The 22,496-nt window shown below is 37.3% G+C and overlaps 1 protein-coding gene across 1 annotated transcript in view; it reads left to right on the top strand.

Annotated features, from left to right (window-relative positions):
- Nufip2 (nuclear FMR1 interacting protein 2) overlaps positions 1-20,976 on the top strand; it is a 31,595-nt gene extending 10,619 nt beyond the window's left edge. Inside the window, exons 3-4 of the mRNA XM_021175587.3 lie at positions 9,955-9,987; positions 14,166-20,976. Of these exons, the coding sequence (XP_021031246.1) occupies positions 9,955-9,987; positions 14,166-14,218 (86 nt within the window). The 3' untranslated portion in view covers positions 14,219-20,976. The remainder of the gene's footprint in view (positions 1-9,954; positions 9,988-14,165) is intronic.
- The last annotated feature ends 1,520 nt before the right edge of the window (positions 20,977-22,496 follow it).

The following is a 22,496-nucleotide window of genomic DNA, read 5'->3' as shown; positions in this document are numbered from 1 at the left end:
AATGTTTGTTTAGGACTGGCTGTTTTCCTACTTTCCTAGCAAAGACAGGGAAAGTTCTCAGTGTCCGTTAATTCCTGAAGATCTTCATCTGGAGGGTAGGACCTTGGGATTTCCCCCAGTAGTTTGCCTTTCTTGATCTGCAAACTGAAAGACATGTACTTTTTATTTTTTTATTTATTTTTATTTATTTATTTACTCTTTAAAAGGAGTTAGGTGTTGTGGCATACCCTTAGTCCCAGCAGACTACTGTATTCCAGGCCAACCTTGTCAATATAGACACTTAAGGACAGCTAGGGCTACAAGGTAGAGGACAAGAAGGGGTGGCTGAGGTTGACTAACTTTCTTTAAAGTTTTTATTTAAAGGCATACACCACTATAGCTGTTGATTTAGAGAAGCATGTTAGGAATATTGACAGGTCAAGATTATTTTGACTTGTTCTCCAGGTCTCCTTGGAAAGAACAGTTTAGAAGCTGAAAGTAGAGCAGAAAAGAAATGCTTATTAGGTTCTTAAGGTGTGTTTAATTATATATGTTAAATTCTGTGAGGATAGTTGGGTGGTTTTGGTGTCATTTTCTGTGTCATCTGCTCTCTAGGGCCGACTATAGAAAATCAGTGTCTTGTAGTTGGTGATAATTAGGAAGGAGACGTTGAGATTTTGCTTCAGTAGGTGGTTAGTTGGTGTTTTTGTGTGGATTGTTTCTTAGAGGCAAGGATTTCATATTGCTCAGACTAGACCTGCAAAAAAATTTCCTTTTGTTCCCTTTCCCTTCCTTCCTTTCTTTTTAGTGTAGAAGTGATACAGAAACTAAATACCATTTTACATGGTTGCAGTTAGTTACACTGAGTTTATTTGTTTTGGTTTTTGGTTTTTCGAGACAGGGTTTCTCTGTATATCCCTGGCTGTCCTGGAACTCACTCTGTAGACCAGGCTGGCCTCAAACTCAGAAATCCTCCTGCCTCTGCCTCCCGAGTGCTGGGATTAAAGGCGTGCACCACCACGTCCAGCAGTTACACTGAGTTTAATAAATTATATTAGCTAAGCTAGAATTTTGCAGTTGAGCATTAATAAGTGATGAAACAGGTATTGTTTTGCTTAAATAGAACAGAACTGAGCAGATAATCATTCATTTCAGTTCCAGGAGAGCAGGTTCTTTGAATTACTACTAAATATTGGTTGGTTCAGCAGTGGTCCAGCCATCTCTGTAGTCTTTTATTTATTTATTTTTTAAACTTTAAAAGGAGAGTCATTTGAGCTGAGCTGGAATATCAAGAGTACCTGTTTATATATTGTTTTAAGTGTTCTGGTCTTTTCAGTGTTAAGTAGTAATTTACTATAAAGTTTAAGTTAGGCTTAGAATTGGAAGTTGTATGCATTTCCTGTAGCTTCAAAATTACACCATTCATCAACTTAATTTAGTAATATTAAGGAGGAGGGTGTGTTATATGTCATTTCAGTAGGAATGGCACATATTTTAGATTTAATATCAATAACTTGCAGTTATTTTAATTTTTCTTTTTAATGTAAAAGCTCATTGCAGTAAAAGATGTCAGATTAAAACATAAGGAACATACAGGATTTATAGTCCAGTTAGCTTTTTTTTTTTTTTTTTTTTTTTTTTTTTTGGTTTTTCGAGACAGGGTTTCTCTTTATAGCTCTGGCTGTCCTGGAGCTCACTTTGTAGACCAGGCTGGGCTGAACTCAGAAATCCGCCTGCCTCTGCCTCCCGAGTGCTGGGATTAAAGGCGTGCACCACCACGCCCGGCCAGTTAGCATTTTTTTCTTAGTTCTTCCTATATATTGTGCCATGCACTTTAAGAAAATGACCATTAGCCTGGTATGGTGTCATGATCAGTCAATCCTTTTTGTTTTTGTTTGTTTGTTTGCTTTTTTTCAAGACAGGGTTTCTCTGTGTAGCCCTGGCTGTTCTGGAACTCACTTTGTAGACCAGACTGGCCTTGAACCTAGAAATCCGCCTGCCTCTGCCTCCCAAGTTCTGGGATTAAAGGCCTGGTCTCAATCAATCCTTTAATCTTAGCATTCTACCAGTTTCAGGACAGCTACAGCTATATAGAGACCCCTCAGAAAGAAAGAAAGAAAAATAAATGACTTTTAAACTGAAAAACGAGCTTGGTTTGTATGAGCCTGTAATCCCAGCACTTGGGAGAGGAAGCAAGATCAGGAGTTTAATTAGACTTCAAGAATATCTGGAGATACATAAGATATATCTGAAAAAGAGAAGAATAAGACTTGGTTGGAGTAGAGTGTTTGCTTAGCATGCATGGATAATAAGCACTTCTATTTCCTCACACCACACATGTTTATCTTTGTGTGTATACCATGGTAGAGCAGTGCCAACTATCAACTGAAAGATAAAGTAATGCTTAGTGTCTTGGGGTTCTGATTTTGAGACGATCTCACTATGTAGATTAGCTTAGCCTAAAGAAACAACTGCTGCTGCTTCATGCATATGATCCCTGGCCCAGCTCATTTCTCCTTAGCATAAAAAAAATCTGAGGAGTCACTGTATTTTAATATTATGGCAGAGTCAAATCAACCTATCTCTGTTTGTTCCTCTCTTTTCTGGGGATTGAAATCAGGACCATAGCCATGTTAAGAAGGTATAACCTTCATTTCTTTTTAAAGCTGGGAATGTATATGTTGATCTTTCTCCATTCTTCTGTATCTGTATTTGCTTCTACATTTTAGCTATTATGATACCACCCTGAGCATGGATGTAGAAATAGCTTTTCTTGTGTTTTTGAGAAGTACTATACGGTTTTCCACAGCAGTTTTGCATTGTACTGCTAAGAGTACCCAAGGGTTTGGGTTGCTTCACTCTTGGCCAGCTCAGCTGCTGTTCAGTAGTCGCCATCCCATGGGTTATGAGGGTAGTATGTTGAAGTTTATACTTTTTTTTTTTAAATTATCTTTATGTGATGAATGGTTTGCCTACATCTGTATGTATGTATGCCATATGTACCTGGTATAGGCCAGAAGAGACACATTGAGACTGCAGTTAGTTACATACAATTCTGAGATCCCATGTGAGTGCTGGGAATTGAACCCAGGTCCTCTGGAAGAGTAGCTAGTGTTCTTAACTGGAGGGAGCCATCTTCCCTGCCCAGTTTATTTATAGCTTTCTGATGATTAATAATTTAACATTTTTTACTTACTTATTAATCATTTGTGTACCTATGCAAACATGTCTTAGTATTTGCCACAGTTAGATACACCACCTTGTACCCCTTTTGGAGGCAGCTCACTCATTAGCTCTGGTTGTCTTGAAACTCAATATGTAGACTAGGAGACCCATTTGTCTCTGCCTCCTAAACCCTGGGATTATAAGGCCTGTGTCATACCTGAGTTTTTGTTTTTTTAGTTGTTGAGATTTAGTGGTTCTTTCTTTTTAAATTTTTTGTTTTATTTTTATTTTATATATATGAGTACACTGTAGATGTTTTCAGATACCAGACACCAGAAGAGGGCATCAGATTCCATTACAAATGGTTGTGAGCCACCATGTGGTTACTGGGAATTGAACTCAGGAGCTCTGGAAGAGCAGTTAGTGCTCTTAACTGTTGAGCCATCTCTCCTGCCCTAGTGGTTATTTCTATATTCTGGATATTTTTTGATAAAAAGATACAATGATTTTGAGACGAGTCATTGGTTTAAAAATGGTTAAAATAATTTAAAGTCAAGTCTTTAAAGGAGATGGGAGTTGCCTATTTGGTTGAAAAGCTAACTTAAAAATTGATCTTGCCAGGCTCATTTCCACCAAAGCATCTCAAACATTCAAAATGCTGGTATTTTATAATAGTATTTTTAAAAAAGGTTATGTGTAGTAATTTAGCCCTTTACCAGTACTTTGGAAAGAAAGACCGAAGGCTCAGGAGTACACAGTCCAAGTTTTGTATAACCAAGCTTCAAAAACCAATGTAGCATTTTTGAAATTCTATCACTGGGTTCTATCTGTAGGACCTACATGGTAGACAGAGAGGACCAGCTCCTGTGGGTGCCTTGTGATCTTTTCATAGAGGTTGCATATACTTGCTTACTTATAAAATAAAACAATCTAATAGGAATTTGGGCTTTTTGCACAGGCCTGGGATCCCAGCTGCTGCTGAGGATGAGTCAAGATAATTTCAAATTTAAGACTTGTCTTAGCCATAGAAAAGTTTGAAGGGCAATCTAAGCAACATGGAGCAAAAGCGATTTAGGGCTTGAACCAATCATCTGCTCTTCAAAGTATCCACGTGGTAGCTCACATGTCTTAACATCAGTACCAGGGGATCGGGTCTAATGCCTTTTTTTTTTTTTTTTTGGTTTTTGGTTTTTCGAGACAGGGTTTCTCTGTGTAGCCCTGGCTGTCATGGAACTCACTTTGTAGACCAGGCTGGCCTTGAACTCAGAAATTCGCCTGCCTCTGCCTCCCAAGTGCTGGGATTAAAGGCGTGCACCACCATGCCCGGCCTAATGCTCTTTCTTTCTTGGGTACTAAAGTACACTAAAGTAAAGTATAGAGTAAAACTCTTATAAAAAGGTAAAAAGAGGGAGAACTAGGTGTATATAATAATTCAGGAAAGAACAGTTAGTTGCCTTCTGGTGTGAGGGGAAATATTCAAAGTCCAGTGTACACAAAAAATTGAGATGATAGAATTTACACTTAATGGTGGGATAAGTGAGATAACTTAAGCTATCCATCAGCTAAAGTCAGTTGAGAATAAAAAAATTTGACATGTGTCATGTATGGATGAACTATTGGGAGTAGCTCCCAGGGGTCAGGCTCGGGTCTATAGGCTTGGCAGCAAGTTCTTCACTTTTCTTTTTTTCTAAGATTTTATTTATTTATTTTATATATAAGATGAGTATACTGTAGCTGTTTTCAGACATACTGTAGCTGTCTTCAGACACCGGAAGAGGGCATCGGATCCCATTACAGATGATTGTGAGCCACCACGTGGTTGCTGGGAATTGAACTCAGTCTTCTGGAAGAGCAGTCAGTGCTTTTAACCTACTGATAGTAGTATAAATGGTTTCAAAGATCTGTGTGCCAGCTATCTATCTCATCTTTTTTTTTTTTTTTTTTTTTTTTTTTAAAGATTTATTTATTATATGTAAGTACACTGTAGCTGTCTTCAGACACTCCAGAAGAGGGCGTCAGATCTTGTTACGGATGGTTGTGAGCCACCATGTGGTTGCTGGGATTTGAACTCCTGACCTTCGGAAGAACAGTCGGGTGCTCTTACCCACTGAGCCATCTCACCAGCCCCTATCTCATCTTTTTAGTCATCCAAAGCTAATGTCTTTTCTGTAGGTAGAGAAGCTAATAGTATAAAAATATATTTCAGATAACTGTTGAGTTCAATTTGTAGCAGGTTATCAGCATAGATAATTTGGTCCTCCAGTTTCAGGTTTTGCCTTGCAATACAAGAGACTTCTTCCTCAAAAACACATAGGTGAAGGAAAGAAGCACAAACATGTATTGAAAGATTATAAATGTCAGGAGGAGGCTACAAATAGTGTTTTAGTGGAGGTAGGAGGATTTCCAGTATAGAAAGAATAAATACAACAGCCTGTATTATGGAGCATTTAAACTGGATTTTGATGGACGGGATTTTGCTTGTATGTTTGTTTGCAAAAAGGGTCTTTCTATGTTGCCTTGGACTTTTAGACCAGGCTGGCCTGAAATTCAGAGATCCACCTGCCTCTGACTCCTGAGTGCCATCACACCTGATGGTTTTTTAAAAAGTTTTGGTTATGTATATATGTACTTGTGCACATAGGAACCTATGGAGGCCAGAAGAGGGTATCAGATCCCCTGGATACAAACAGTTGTGTGGGTGCTGGGAATTGAACTTGGGACCTCTGGAAGAACAGTCAGTGAGTGCTAAGTCCTTATTTTTATTTTTTACTGTGAATGTGACTGTTGACTTTTTTTTTTTTTTAAAGATTTATTATTTATTATATGTAAGTACACTGTAGCTGTCTTCAGACACTCCAGAAGAGGGCGCCAGATCTCGTTACGGATGGTTGTGAGCCACCATGTGGTTGCTGGGATTTGAACTCTGGACCTTCAGAAGAGCAGTCGGGTGCTCTTACCCACTGAGCCATCTCACCAGCCCCGACTGTTGACTTTTGTATGGATCTGGGAAATTACCAATTCCAGACCAGCAGTTTACATTATAACTCAGACTTTGTAAGAACTGGAGCCAGGTCAAAATTAGGCAGACAAAAAAGCAGGGCCTGCTATGGTAGTACAGGCGTGTACATCAATCTGTTTGAGAGGCTAAGACAGTGGATTACAAACTCAAGGCCCATCTAGATAATTCTAAACGTCTGAAATCAAAAGGAGGACTGAGGATATATAGCTTGCTAATATATATAAAAACACTTAAATTTAATCAATCCCCAATGCAGAAAAAAATAGAATAAGAACAGTGGGAATGTGCATGTAGAGGGGCAATAAGGCTTTGAGATAAAGTGGTCAGATTAACATTCACTGTAATTATTGAATATGATTATTAGCATGCTTGACTATAAATGCCTATAATCACACCACTTGGGAGGTAGAGGCATGGGCTCAAAGTCATCTTGGAGGCCAAGCTACATGGCTCAACATAGACAGGATGAGCGGATGGATAGAGAATGGCCTCCATCTAATAGCAACAAACACAGGAGGCACACTCAGATTTTAGCATCTAAATAAATAGTACATTTTCCATTAAGAGGAAAGAGCCAGGACTTGAGAGAAATGACTGAGGAGAGTGTTGCTTATTCAGAAAGAGAAGCCCCTGCTCAAAGGATGATGGTTCATGTTGAAAGCCACAGGATAGGGCTAGAGAGATGGCTCAGCATGCATGCATGCAATTCATGGCACCCATGAGGTCTGAGGTCTTAAAGACCTGCACTCATGCATAAGTCTTCAAGTTGTACATAATACATGTAATTAAAAATAAAATAACCCTTGAAAGAAAAGCTATAGAATACTGGTTTTGTTCCTGACACTTGATTACTCTGTACTTGATTGGTGTATGCAGAGGTAGGTGACTCCAAGTTGGAGGCCAGCCTGGTCTACAGAGACCAGGACAGCCAGGGCTACACCAAGAAACCCTGTCTCAAAAAATAAAGATGAAAATATTGAAACAGGGAGAAGAGGAACAGATGAATGAATAGATTAGTGTTTTAAAAATTAAGGATAAGCTTTTCTGGGCTGTAGAGATGGTTCAGCAGTTAAGAGCACTGATTGTTCTTCTAGAGGTCCTGAGTTCAAATCCCAGCAACTATATGGTAGCTGACAACCATCTATAATGGAATCCAATGCCGCCTTCTGGAATGTCTGAAGACAGTACTCAAATACATAAAATAGTTAAGTAAATTTTTTTTTTTTTTAAAAAAGACAGCTTGTAGGATAACATTTGAAATGTAAATAAACAATAACCAGTAAAAGTTTAAAAAGACAGCTTGTTAATTAGATGCCGTTCAGTGAGATGAATTAGTATGGCACTAATTTGTAGGTAGTAGGGTTTATTTTTCTGGTAACTAAGTAGAAGAAAGATAGATTAGAATATCTCAAACCTCAGTGGTACAACAAACCTTTAATGCCAGCACTTGGGAGGCAGAAATAGATGCATCTCTTGAGTTTGAAGCCTTCCTGTTCTACAGAGTTAGACCAGTATACAAAGAAACCCCATCTCAGAAAAAAGGAAAAACAAAAACAAAACAAAACTCCACTAACACTAAAAGAATATCCTAGGTAGAGAAAAAATAGAAAGGTCTTCTTGTGTTTATAAAGTAAGTGGTTAAACTATTTGAAATAAACATGTGAAAATACCTTTGTAGCTTGGGGAAATGTATGAGGGAGCTGATATTAACCTCTGCAGACTTTGAAAATTGGGTATGAGGAGAAAAGGTTATGGTTGTTGGTTTGTAAAATTGACAAGGAATACTGGTATAGCTTAAATTTATAGTGTCAGCTTTTGGGAGACTGAGAGAGTTGTCTTAAGTTCAGAGGTAGTGTGAACTTTATAATGGTTCAGGACATCCTGGGCTTTAGAGGTAAACCCTGTCTACAGATAAACATGGCTTTCTTACCAACACTCGGAAAGCAAAACTAGGTTCTAGAGAGATGGTTAAGGACACTGACTGCTCTTTGAGAGTTCAAATCCCAGCAACCACATGGTGGCTCACAATCATCTATATGAGATCTCCCCCCACCTCCACTAATCCCACCCCGACACAGTTGCTCTATGTAGCTCTGGCTGTCCTCAAACTCAGAAATCCACCAGCCTCTGCCTCCCAAGTGCTGGGACTAAACGTGTGCCACCACTGCCCAGCTCTGTGAAGAGATCTGATACCCGCTTCTGGTGTGTCTAAAGACAGCTACAGTGTACTCATGTATATAAAATAAATACTTTTTTTTTTTTTTTTTTTTTTTTTTTTGGGAGACAGTGTTTGTGTAGCCTTGGCTATCATGGAACTCACTCTGTAGACGCTGGCCTCGAACTCAGAAATCCTGCCTCTGCCTTCCAGGTGCTGGGATTAAAGGTATGTGCCACCACTGCCCAGCTAAATACTTTTTTTTTTAAAGATTTATTTATTATATGTAAGTACACTGTAGCTGTCTTCAGACACTCCAGAAGAGGGCGCCAGATCTCGTTACGGATGGTTGTGAGCCACCATGTGGTTGCTGGGATTTGAACTCTGGACCTTTGGAAGAGCAGTCGTGTGCTCTTACCCACTGAGCCATCTCTAAATACTTTTTTTTTTTTTTTTTTTCAAGACAGGGTTTCTCTGTATAGCCCTGGCTGTCCTGGAACTCACTTTGTAGACCAGGCTGGCCTCGAACTCAGAAATCTGCCTGCCTCTGCCTCCCGAGTGCTGGGATTAAAGGCGTGGGCCACCACCGCAGGGCTAAATACTTTTTTAAAAAAGGCTCTCAAGTTCAAGACCAGTTTGAATATGTCAGCTTAGAGGCCACTCAGGGTTACATAGTGAAATCCTACCTCAATATCAAACTTTAAAGATAAATTTCGTTAAAAAGAAATTTAGCGTTTTTTGGGGGGTGTTTATTTTTTATTTTGTGCCTCTGTCAGAAGACCAACACTGGTGGATGTCTTGAGTTCAAGGCTATCATGGTCTACAAAGTTCATTCTCTCTCCCCCCCACCCCCCTGAATAGTTTTCATTTCTATATTTTCTTTTTTTCTTTTTTTTTTTTATTATATGTAAGTACACTGTAGCTGTCTTCAGACACACCAGAAGATGGCGCTAGATCTCATTTAGGGTGGTTGTGAGCCGCCATGTGGTTGCTGGGATTTGAACTCTGGACCTTCAGAAGAGCAGCCAGGTGCTCTTAACCCACTGAGCCATCTCACCAGCCCTCATTTCTATTTTCAGGGACTAATTCTTTGGGTTTTGTATTATAAGTATTAAAAGCTATTTATGGTCTTAATCATTTAGATTTCTGCTGTAAAGCTTTGTGTACTGGGGTAGTAGGTAAAAAATATTTACTATATGTACACTTTTGCATATCTTTGCTATTTGTGAATATAGAATCTTACCAATTTCACATAACAATTAGCTTTTATTTTGTATGTACACACACACACACATACACATGTACATATGTATCTTATAACTGTGTGTGGAGGTCAATGAACAACCAGCATTCTTCTACCACGTAGGTCTTAGAGATTGTAACTTGACATTAGGGTTGGTAGGAAGCAATTCTGCCAGCCTAATGATTGATTTTTCATAATTAGCATTTACATAATCTATTTCAAAATTTTAGTGCCTTGTGTTGCATAAAGCTATACTTTATCAGTCAGTCCTACCTTTATCCCAGCAGTAATCAGTCTAGGTTTTTCAGATGTAAGAGATAAAAGTATAGCATTATTATAAGGGATAAGCAGAGTTTTATTCAGCATTCATTAATAATTTTTCCTCTCTTACAGAAATGGAATCTATATGGAATTTGCAGAAGCAAGGTAAGAATGGTTTGCTACTTAAAATGTTAATACTAATTATGACATTTGTTTTAGTGAGACTAATTTGGAATCATGACCTATTCTATTCATTAACAGGCTTTACTTTTTTTTTTTTTTAAAGATTTATTTATTTATTATATGTAAGTACACTGTAGCTGTCCTCAGACACTCCAGAAGAGGTAGTCAGATCTCATTACAGATGGTTGTGAGCCACCATTTGGTTGCTGGGATTTGAACTCTGGACCTTCAGAAGAGCAGTCGGGTGCTCTTACCCACTGAGCCATCTCACCAGCCCCAGGCTTTACTTTTTATTATTAATTTTTTTGGTTTTTTGAGACACGGTTTCTCTGTATAGCCCTGGCTCTCCTGGAACTCACTTTGTAGACCAGGCTGGCCTCGAACTCAGAAATCTGCCTGCCTCTGCCTCTACCTCCTGAGTGCTGGGATTAAAGATGTGTGTCACCACTGCCTGGCAACAGGCTTTATTTTTTGTAGTAAATTAACAACTCTTCAAAAGAAAAGACAGTAATTGCCATACCAAGACTGCTAAAGAGTGACTTGTAATCTCATCTCTTTGAAGGCTGAAGCTTTAAATTTAAGGCTATAATGGGCTACAGTTTTTCAGGGAACATGGAAACTCTACCTTTTAAAATAGTTTAGTTCTTTTTCTTTTTTAGACAGGTTTTCTCTGTGTAGACCTGGCTGGCCTTAAGCTTAAATGGATCCAAGTGCTGGGGTTAGAGGCGTGTGCTACCACACCTGCAGAGGCTCAGAGTGTAATGCTTAGTATAGAGCTCACGCTTAATAGACAAGGCCTTGGGCATGACCCCAGTACAGCCAGCCCTTCCCAGTGCCTTCCTGTCTCTTCCAAATACAAATATTTTGAGTAAGTCAATATAAATGTTTTTACCTTTAGCCATTCTGCCTGTGCTTATGTGGTAAACAAAAGGATACCCTAAGAACTAAAACATTTCATATTTTAGGATAATCAGTGTTAGAGAAACATCTAGACTGTATTGAATGGTGTTTGGAAATGAAAAGAATTAGCATTCACTTTTATCCTCCCATAACCAAGATTGAACAAGTAGGACAGGGAATGGGTATACAATTGACATGTTGTCTTTGATTGCTTTCAAGTCCCTAATTACGTAAATAACCTGTTCAGTTTGTTTGTACAGTGTTACTTGTATGTGTATGATTTCAGGGCTGATCATTTGGTATTGGATAATCAGTTGGTGTGATCTTTTCTGGGGAAGACTTCTCAGCTCCCAGGTGTTTCTTTGTTGCCATAGTTGCCTGTAGTGTTGGGTTGAAGCTCCTGGACTTGCTCATTCACTTTAGCATGTCTATTGTTTTCCTTGTTCAGCTCATATCTAGGCAGTCATGTTGGTGAGACTTGATGGGTATAGTTTCTGTGTCATCACTAGGAGAGGATTGTGTTAACAGCCAGTGTGTTGCAGAGAAGTTTCGTTTATGTGGGGTGAGGGCTACACTTAATTGTCCACATAGGAACAAATATTATTTATTGTAAGGATTATGCTGGATTGTAAAGTGATGATTGTATATTTTCACCCAAGATCCATGATTTTACTAGCCATAGGTATTTGTCTAGGTTTCCAGTACCAGGAATGATTTTCCCTTTTGTTAAGGGGGTCTTGAGTCTCATTAGAGACTTGTTGCTTATGCCAAGGTATGTGTGCCACTATTGCACCCTTAAGGTTATCATTGCTGGTGGTTGGTGTTTGTAGGCATCATAGCTAATCTCCTTTTCTTAGAGTCAAGGATCAAGTTTTTTTTTTTTAATACAGCCATGGCTTAGAGATAATTAGTAAACACTTAAATTGTTTCTTTATACATTTCAAATCAAACAGGAATGGGAAAGAGACTGCAAAATGAATTCCGTAATTGTAAAATACAAAATTGTTAAATAGCTAGTGACTGTAGGGATTAGTATTGTCTTCATGGCAGGTTGTGTTTGGAGTTCTAAAAAGGATATTTTTGTATCAACTTCTTTTTTTTTTTAAAGATTTATTTATTTTTATTATATATAAGTACACTGTAGCTGTCTTCAGACACTCCAGAAGAGGGAGTCAGATCTCATTACGGATGGTTGTGAGCTACCATGTGGTTGCTGGGATTTGAACTTTGGACCTTCGGAAGAGCAGTCGGGTGCTCTTACCCACTGAGCCATCTCACCAGCCCCCTTGTATCAACTTCTTGTTAAGAAGCCAGGTTAATTTTTTGTGGTTTTATTTTGTTTGCTTTTTTTTTTTTTTTTTTTTCGAGACAGGGTTTCTCTGTATAGAAACTGGCTGTCCTGGAGCTCACTTTGTAGACCAGGCTGGCCTCAAACTCAGAAATCCGCCTGCCTCTGCCTCCTGGAATTCTATCAGTAGACCAGGTTGGCCTCAAACTCAGAGCCTGACCTGGCTCAGATGGTATTTAAAGTGTAAGCAACCACTTTAAGCTAAGATAAATGAGATAATTTGTTCTTAAGTATTTTCAGATCTATTCCTTTCTATTAAATAATGAATTAAAGGTTTGCATACTCATCTTGGGAGCGTGGCAGGGGGTGGGGGGTGGGGAATGGAAGAATCCAGGACCTCAAGCAAATGAGGAAAGCATTCTAACTGAGCTATGTTCCTAGTTTTTGTTGTTTTTCATTTGGTTTGGTTTTTCTAGACAAGGGTATCTTTTTTATTTGTGTAGCTCTTGGTTGACTTGGAACTAACTATGTAGACCGAGCTATCCTTGAATGCAGAGATCCACTTGCCTCAGCCTCTCAAGTGTTGGAATTAAACAAGTGCCCCTCTATCACTTGGCTTCCTGGTTTTCCGTTTTACTTAAGCATACTAACTTTTTAAGATATACTAGGTCTAGTTAGTATCACACACCTTTAATCCCAGCAGAGTCAGGCTATATTCTGAGATCAAGGCTAGGAAGGCTGTAGTAATAACTGGCTAGATGTTTAGCAGGTAAAGGTGGAAATGTGAATTTAATTTTCAAAACCCATATAAATAAAGGTGGTCAGGAGGAGAGAATTAACTTCAAAAAGTTGTTGTCCTTTGCCCTTTATATGTGCCATGCCATACACATCAACATACACAAGTATGTAAATATAAAACAAATTTTTAATGAACTCTCTAGAAGGGAACACAGAATAGCTACTTAATAAGCATTTAGGCACTGGGGGACAGTGGTGGCACACGCCTTTAATCCCAAGCACTGGGGAAGCAGAGGCAGGTGGATTTCTGAGTTCAAGGCCAGCCTGGTCTACAGAGTGAGTTCCAGGACAGCCAGGGCTACACAGAGAAACCCTGTCTCAAAAACAAAAACAAACAAACAAAAAAGAACTTTAAAAAAAATAGAAAGAAAAGAATTTAGGGTAGCATTTAAAAAAAATTAGCCTTGTAGTCTTTGCCCAGGCATGTTTTGACAGTTGCAAAGATTTCTTCTGATATGATTGGACTCAAGGTCTTTTATTTTCTAGGCATGTGCTCTGTATGTTGGCTCTTAAATTTATGTTTGCTGAGTATAAAAATGGAAATAATATTGTGGGAAATAAGGAGTAAATAAAGTGACTAGAACTAAGCTAGTTATTGTGATTTAGTTGATTATTACCATGAAATATTTGGTGTTAGGTTTTATTTGAGCCAGCCATTCCTTGCCGAACATCCCACTGTGGTTAAAATAAATTTTAGGCTGGGGCATGATGGCACATGCAGCACCTGGCAGAAAGACTCAGGAGTTCAATCAAGAGGGACACTAGGAGTTCAATCAAGGTCAGCTACACAGCAAGTTTAGAGACCATCCTGGATCACATGAGACCTTGCTAAATTTCTTGCTAAAAACAAAATAAGCCCAAGAATTTCTCTATTATCTTATGACTTGGGCTCTTTTTCTCCTTTTTACTTTTCCTACTTTTGTAATCAGGCGAATCACAAGGAAAACGCCTTACTAAATGAACTGAAACAGGAAAGGGTTAGTCTCTAGAGGTTGAAGTCTTCACTGGGTTGTAGAGTACCTGTTGTTGGGAATTTATTTGGTGTACCGAGCAGCCACAGCTCCAGTTGAAAAATCAGAAAAGTTGAATGATTGCTTGTGATTTGTTTCTGGGTTAATTGTGAGGTTTTGTTTTGAATTTGCTTAATTAGTTTACTTTTTCACTTTGCCTCTAGATCCCAAAAGGATAATCACTTACAATGAAGCCATGGATAGTCCAGATCAATGAAGGACCAGACTGCCTATTTGTAACCTTTCTGCAGCATTAGAGCCACCGTTCATGTGGGACACAAGGCTTTTATGCTCCTAGATCTTCAACGCAGCAGAGGAACCATAAGTAGAATCACAGGATAATATATACAAATATATATATATATATACATATATATATATAGTTATTTAAAAAAAGGCAACTGAAAGTAATTAGACTTCTTAAGGAATCAAATTTATTTCAAGAGACTACACATGGTTATTTAATCTCCGGTACTGAATAGTCTTTTTCTTTATTATTTTGTTAGTTTTTGTTTTTAAGTGTGAATGCAAGTGATTAATGAATACAGACTTAACAAGCGTGGTTCTAAAGTTCCTGCTGTCATCTGCTTGGGCAACAAATGACCCACTGGAAAGGCAAATCCACTTACTTCTAGGTATCTGTACCTTGTTCTGTGACTAAAGTGATACACTAATCACGGGGAACCCAGAATGATTCAACATTTTCCCCTACTCCACCCTTGATCTTTTAGTTTTGAGCCCTGCGAGAATGCTGGATAAATGCCTTGAAGTTTGCAGGGATGTTTTTTGTTGTTTGTTTTTTGTTTTTTTGTTTTAATACAATGATTTGCATGTCTTGCCAAGAGTTCTGCAGCCTATGTGGGGTGTTGGGGAAATAGTTCCTTTCCTTTTATTTTTTGTTGGGTGGGGACAGGGGGAGGGCATTGAAGTTCTACAATCCTGGAATAGTTTGTGGGTATATAGTTAACATACTTTGGTTACATGTTTTGACTTTGAACATCTAAGATTGTCATTCAAAGAAAAGTTGCAGAACAAGTAATTGGCTGATAATTACCCATTGTAATTGTGTAACTGGGAGCAAAAATATATTCTGCTTTTCCGCTGTAGGTGCTCAGACTTGCTCTCTGTCACTAACACTAAGTGTATACTCTTGTTTTTCATCAACCATTTAAGAGAAACTTATGTACCTTTCTGTAAATTCTTTTAATTTCAGTTTCTCAGCAAAAGAAAAAAAATTCATGAAAACCGTCTGTTTTTTTAGCCAGTGAGGAGGTAATAAATCCTGATTATAGAAGGTGTGTTTTCAAGCAAATTTTACTTCTAAGCTTACTTGTTTCTGATTATATCTTAATATATTTTATCATTAGAGCAAGATTGGGTTTCTTTGGTTATTTTTTTTTCTTTTTTTTAAAGAAAAATAATGTGAAATTCTGAATTTTGTTTTGGGCAGAAAGAGCATTAGCCCTGTCTTATCATCGCATTACCATCCTGTTGTGCTGCAGCTTGTGTATAGCATGCTTTTGTGTGTGTGTGTGTGTGTGTGTGTGTGTGTGTGTGTGTGTGTGTGTAGAAACGAAGGGTCCAATTTAAGACTGGGTGATGTTAGTGGCATAAAAACAAGTTCTCTGGCCTGATGTAGCAACACATCACACACATAACACATACAGAGAAATTAATGTATCCATGTATGTCAAATACAAGTTAAACCAGCAGGGCATTTATACAGTTGCAGTCTTCTAACAAAGGCGAACTGGATCCCCTAGACACTTTGGGGGAGGAAGTAGTTACTTTTTATTCTTGTTTTCTAAGAAATGTCCAGTTTTGAGAGATTGTAGTGTGGATGGATTTTCTGGTTTTGTTAACTATTTCAGGTTTTTAACAAATGTTCATGAAAGAAGCTATTTGATTTACTGCAGAGAAAAATACTTTTTAGTCTGGATTTCTGCCCTGCTTAGATTTTTTTTTTTTTTAAGTATAAGCATGGATTGCCAATTCCACTTGATGTAAACAAAACTTTTTATACATAATATATATAATAACTTATTGTATCAGTCCAGGTTCAGAAACTTGTGGTAGGCCAGTTTCAGATAGTTTCATTTCACCTGTAAACTGTATCACTTTTACTGATATTGTAATTTTCAAATGTATAATATGTTTACAGATGTGCCCTGCATTTAGTCGCTTTGTTCCTATTTTGATTTTTTTTTTGTTTTTGTTTTTGTTGTTTATTTGTTTTTGTTGTTGAGTCTCCTGCCTGCTTGCCAAAAGCTAGGATGCTTCAGGCCGGTGTACATCAGTGAGGCATCCTTGAGCTTTAAAGCATTGAACAAACTGGAAAATGCAACATGCCACATATTGAACTGAGTCTGTGTTTTGTGTTCCTTTTTTTTTTTTTTTAAATAAAAATTTTCAGAAAATTTAAAAAAATAATCTTGATTAAAGAAAAACGAGGCTCCAGTTTGTTTATAGGTTTTAAAGTTCTGCTGTGTGTTTAATTGCCTTGTGTGACCACTTGTCGCCTTAGGGCCGAATCCTTACCCCACTTTTTTTTAAAATGTCCATTTTGCTTGCCTGGAATTTAAAAGTTCTTCTGTTGCACAAATCACAAAAACAAAACAAAACAAAATTATACTTCCTTGGTTTGTGGAGTACAAGGTTGAATGAACATAGTCAAAATGAAAAGAAAATTCTAGTTTCCTGAATTGGGATTTTTAACTTAGAAGTTAATACTTAGTACCTTTAAAGGCCTTCACTTTCATCGTTCCCTTTCCATAACTTCAGGCCTCTGTACAGAGAAGCTAAAAAGAGGTTATTTCTCCTTCTCTGTCCAAGGGTTGAGAATCTCACTTCTAAATGAAACAATGCAACATTTCACTTTGATTTGTCCACTGAAATTTTCTCAATAATGTGGTTAGAGGTATATATATACATATATATATATATATAGTAGTTAGAAATGTCTCTTAACTTTATGGGATCCCTAGTGGCCCATCATATTAACTGTCAGTATTTTTTGGACATTGGGTTAATGGACTTAATTGCCTCAGTACGAGCAGGACTTTGGGACAGATATCTTTTGTGCTGTTGGATACTTGTCTCAATCTTTCTCCTTAGGTCCTCACACAGTTCCTTACAGAGCACTTATTAAAAAGTCTTACGAGTTCATCTGCTTTCTGATTTTTTTTGTGTGTGTGTGTAAGCTTCTAAAAGAAAGATCAGCTGTGATTTAATTTAGCACATTTAAATAACAACATGTTGGTATAAAGAATTTTCCTTCAACTCAGAGTATTAGTACTGTAGCATAAACCAAATACAGTCTAGAGGGGATTTTTAACATCCCTCCATTTAAAAGACTGAAAAAAGGTGTGTGTGTGTGTGTGTGTGTGTGTGTGTGTGTATGTTGGGGAAAGATGAAGATACTAAGAAATAGTAAATGAATGTGTAAGACATTATATTAGTATTCAGAGAATGAAACTTGTATTTATTTTGTGCCATTTGTTTTCATTACATGGGATAAAGTCAGGTGGTTTAAATCCTTCAAGGGTAGTACTAGAAAATGGCACTAAGGATGAAATCATGACCTATTTTTTTAATGGCTAAGAAACTAATTATGGGTGATGATTTCCTTTTTTTTTTCAGTTCGTCTTGATTGTAGGTTTTATGTCACATACCACTCAATTTTGTGTAAAAGTCTTGAATAATCTCCCTTCCTCACAAAAGACAGGGTGTATTTATCTTTTCTCCATTCTCACTTCAACAACCTGAAGTTAATTGCATAGTATTTCCTCTAACCTTAGTAGTGAACCTTCACATTAATAAAGTTTTTATGGTGTCTATAGTAGCCTGCTCTTCTCTACTTTCTAGGAGGGGATAGCCAATATCTAAAAACTTGGTAGTGACACCTTTTTCCCCCCATCCTCCATCGGCTTTCCTAGTTACCACTCAATCAGCAAAAACAAAAAAACAGTGCTGTAATTTTGTTTCAATGACAGTTTGTGGAGAAAATAAGGCAAACCTCAATTGATAGGGCAGTGTCTTCACAAAATTGGACGTGTCAGCAGTAGCTGAACACTTGGTAGACTTGTTGCCAGCCTTCACCAAAAGCTTTTTTCTTTTTTTCTTTTTTTTTTTTTTTTTGAGGTCAGTGAAAAGGCATGTAATGTGAACTTGAACCAGATGGGCACATGCCAAGGATATTGAAGACTTGGCTCAATTTAAAAAACCTGTCTAAATAGGGTGGTTTTGGTGTGGTAAGGTGTCTCTCAAGTCACTTAGTGTGCAGAATTGTTTGATACCACTTCACCATATTTTAAAAATACACACCTCCTTTTATATATTAACCAACTGAACTAGTAATGTAGTGGGCCAGATACGTGATGTTTGCCTGCCAGAGTGGGTTTTGATAGGACTGCATTAGGGATGGGGTTTACTTCCCCGTCTCCTAGAAGCTTGGTAGGAAAGCACAGGACAAGAGTAAAAGTCTTAAGTAGCTACTTAAAGGTGGCCAGAAGAACACAAGGCCTGATGACAAGTCACTGATTTTTCTCTTTGGCATCAGTAGACTTCTGTGTTGAAGGTGGGCTTCTGCTGTGGGTATCTTAAAATGCTTATGAACACTTAGGTATATATATGTCAGTGAGTGGCAAGAATGATATTATTAACTCCACTCAAGAACTGATCTACTGAGTTTTAAGAAAGTCTTAAAGCAGTTAAAGAATGCCAGCAGTAGTTGAGTTTTAAGTTCTCCATCATAAAGTGCCCAGCAGAGCAGCAGTCGTGTAATACTATTCTATTCTGAGGACTGTCAAATATGGACTAGAAACTCAATAGACACCCTAAGCTGTAATTGGATTGCTGGTTCAAACATTTCTTAATTAGAAAATTTTGTTCTGAAGTCATAACGTTTAGATGTCTGAAGTTTTTGGGTTTTTTGCTTTTTTTTAGGTGGGGTGGGGGTGTTGATACAGGGTTTCTCAGTGTAGTACTGACTGGCCTGGAACTTGCTCTGCATACTAGGCTGGCTTGGAACTTAGATCCGCCTGCCTCTGCCTCCGATTGCCACCAAGCCTAGCAATGTCTGTTATTTAACAGCTTTATTTGAAATAGTTACAAGTGTTTCCCCCTGTTCAGTTTGGCTTTCCTTGTAATCTGTTTTAATCTTCAGACCAAACAACTTAGATTAACATTACAATAGCTTTCTGTATATATATCCCCTTTCCTCAGGTGCTAAACAAAGGCTCCAAAATGAATACTGCTTTAGTAACATCTCTTATTAAAATGCACATTTCTTTTACTAATTGTAAAGATTTGGTGTTAACAAAATGGTTTTAATATGTAAATATGAACGAATACCTTAAGTTCTACTTGTCCATTAAGTGTGTTTGCATTTAAAACTTTTGTAGATAATTTTTCACAATCTTTAATACATTTCATTAGGTATTATTGCATCTTTAGAATGAAAACAACTGTTTTGTCTTAGATTACGCCTGCTGCTGCTGCTGCTGCTGCTATGGAAAACTGAGAAATCAAGAATGTGATGCACTTTTTAACATTACTATATACCATAGGTTGCTTTAATACCTTTTTTTTAGTAGCACAGCCACTAACAAAAGTGAACAGAGTTTATTATTCTCTTCAGGTGTGAGTAGTAAAGTAGTCTAGTTTGTGTTGATTTATGAAGGGGACAATAACTTTAAATTTTTGGTTAATATTATATTTTGGCCTTAAAGTGTCTTCTACTACTGAAAATATTTTAAGTCATAGCTTTGTTTCTATTCCTTCTGCTTCAAAAAGACTTGGGAAGAATTAGAGGAAGTCATTTCATTGTTTTTTTTTTAGTTGTCAGTAAGCTGGGTTTTTTTATTACATTTATTTCAGAGAAGTAATGCTACCCTAAACCAATCATACTTAGTTTAGTTAACAAGCTCCCAACTATTCCACTTCTCTAGTATATATTCAAAGATAAACAAGGTGTAAGAATGCAACTTGACAAAGGAAAAATATCTTTGCAAGCACATACTCAAAGATGAAGGAGGAAAAGCCCAAAAAAGTATAGAGGAAGGACACCAAATGAGGTGGAGGAATATGAGAATGATGTGTGGTCCAAAGCTATCTGGTTATATTTTGATGTTGCCAATATTGCAGAGCCAAATTTTTAATTTGCTTACTAATATATTTGTTGGCCAGAGATGTATTTTTATATCAGTGTGCCTTGCATGTATATTAACTTTGGAAAGGCCATGTAGTAAATGCCTGAGATGTTGATGGGTCTTACCACCTCACTGATTTTTATGCAGTTGAAATGTTCATTCTATTGCCCAACTGGTGCTCTCTGTTTAAAGTTATAGATCTTGTCAAACTGGAACTCTTTTATAAACTGGGGAAGTGACTTGCTTTTTCACTAGTCTCCCCCACCCCCATAGTCTGTTAGTGGCTGGTCTGTAGGGAAATAGTAAAGATTATTCACTACCTTTCACTACCTACCCTATCCTTAACACCACCTTCAAGTAATGTGATAATACCATTTTTTTGTGCGCTTTGAAAAAAGTTTGAGCTTGCTGCCTCCTTTAGTGTTATGAAAGGTATTATTAAAAGCATTGTTTGCAACAATACAGGAAGATGATGGGTGTCCACATTAATTTGGGATTCTTTGTGAGCTTTACTTCAAGTTATTGGCTCATTCCAACAATTTTATTGTTGAAGCACCTTGCTTAGGAATTTTTAATATTCATGTCTGCAACACTTGTCTCAAAATAAATTGTGCAATTCTTGTCAAAATACAGTAAACAAAGACAGATCTGAACTCTCCCTAACGTGACTTGTTAGTTTCTGTATTTCCTGCCAGTGTAAATGTGAAAAGCTTTGCTTGCATTACGTTTTAGAAATGCATTTTGCACACTCAGTTTTGCCGAAGCTCCGTGAAAAGGTTAGATTTAAGTAGATGAATAAAGCTATGCACATGTTTTGAAAGTTTAATTTGTGTGTCATTACCAAAAGTAATCTGTCATTATTTTGCTGTTCTTAGCTTTACCATCTTTGGAAACATGGTTTAAAGTTATAATGTGGGCTAGCTCATCAGCGGAACTAAAATGGAGGAAAACTGGCACCCACTGAATAAAGTTGAGTTGAAATGAGAGCTTGACTTGTATCTATTAAAGGGCTTTTTTTCAAATAGGACAGTTGTATCAGCTTTATAAACCATTGGATCCAATGTTCTCAGTGAAATTTTAAATATTTATGAAAAGGAAATGGAAAGTCATTCAAACTGAAATGAAGGATAGACCTTTGCCATATGAAGCTCTGACAATTTTATGTCTTAAATCTGGTTTAAAGATAGGATAGCCTTTTAACCTTTATTTTAACATGAATTTGATTAACTGGATGATTTGAAATTAAAGTAAGTTTAAAGGTCAAAGCACAAGATTGTTTTAAAGATATATTGAAAAGCCCAAGTTGATCTGAGCAAGTTCATGATCTGGGCATGTTTGGTTAATTCACCGCAGTTGCATGTTCTAAGTAGTTTCACTTACATGAAGTTTGCACTTACAAAGTTGTGTAGATGTGCAGGCCAGATCTTGTCATTCATCTTCTAACAGATAGCTTTGTTCATTTCCTTAGGACATTTGTAGACGAGTAGAAGATCTTATCAATGGTGTTTTCCCCAGGCTCCCAGATACAAGATATATTTCATTTTATAGCTTTATCTATTAAAAGAGGGGTACTTATCTTTCATCTTGTTGATTTTTGAAAAGACAGCAAAAATTCTGTTTGTTAATAGTGACAATAACAAAAATCTAGTAAAGATTCAAAATGTGGTTAATGATGCATAACCTTATAAACACAGGTTGTAGCGAACAGCTTGGATGGCTTTGGCTACTTTGCATATCTGTCATTAGTCTGATTCACATCTTAGTAGTTGATTACACCTGTAATCCTGGTAACCAGAAGGCTGAAGCAAGCGGATTGTGAGTTCCAAGCCAGACTGGCCTGCATGGCAACAACATAGTAAATGTATTGGAGAAGTAAAGTAATCTCTATTGTGTGCAGATATTGATTTATGAGCTGGGTTGCCTTTTAATTCTGGAAAAGGAGAATTAGTGCATTATAGTCACGTTAGAAGATGTTGTTGGCCCTTTTCCTGCTGAAATTTTTTTCAATACTTGTTTTGCCCAGTTTAAAAAATAATAAAAGTAGGTCTTTTTAGATAGAACAGTGACCAGAAGTTTATTGTTTTGCTAAATAACTGACTGCTTAGTTATACTAAAGCTGTTGATGTTATGGATTCCAAGGAAGTGTCAGTTACATGATGATCTTCCTTTATTAATGTCTTACTTAATGTTCAGTGTTTTAAAAATACAGAATTACACTCCACAACCATACTCAGATTTACTTATTTTATCAGAAAAACTTGAGATTTGTAGATCAAATAAGACAATTAAGTGTACATTGAATAAAAAAGTTTAAAAGTTTTTGAGGTGTTTGTGGGTTTTTGTGTG

This window comes from Mus caroli, unplaced genomic scaffold, assembly GCF_978045245.1.
Source record: "Mus caroli unplaced genomic scaffold, Mus_caroli_1 scaffold_13, whole genome shotgun sequence".
Lineage (NCBI taxonomy): Eukaryota > Metazoa > Chordata > Mammalia > Rodentia > Muridae > Mus > Mus caroli.
Note: the sequence above shows the minus strand (reverse complement) of the source record. Positions and strands in the feature narration are given on the sequence as shown.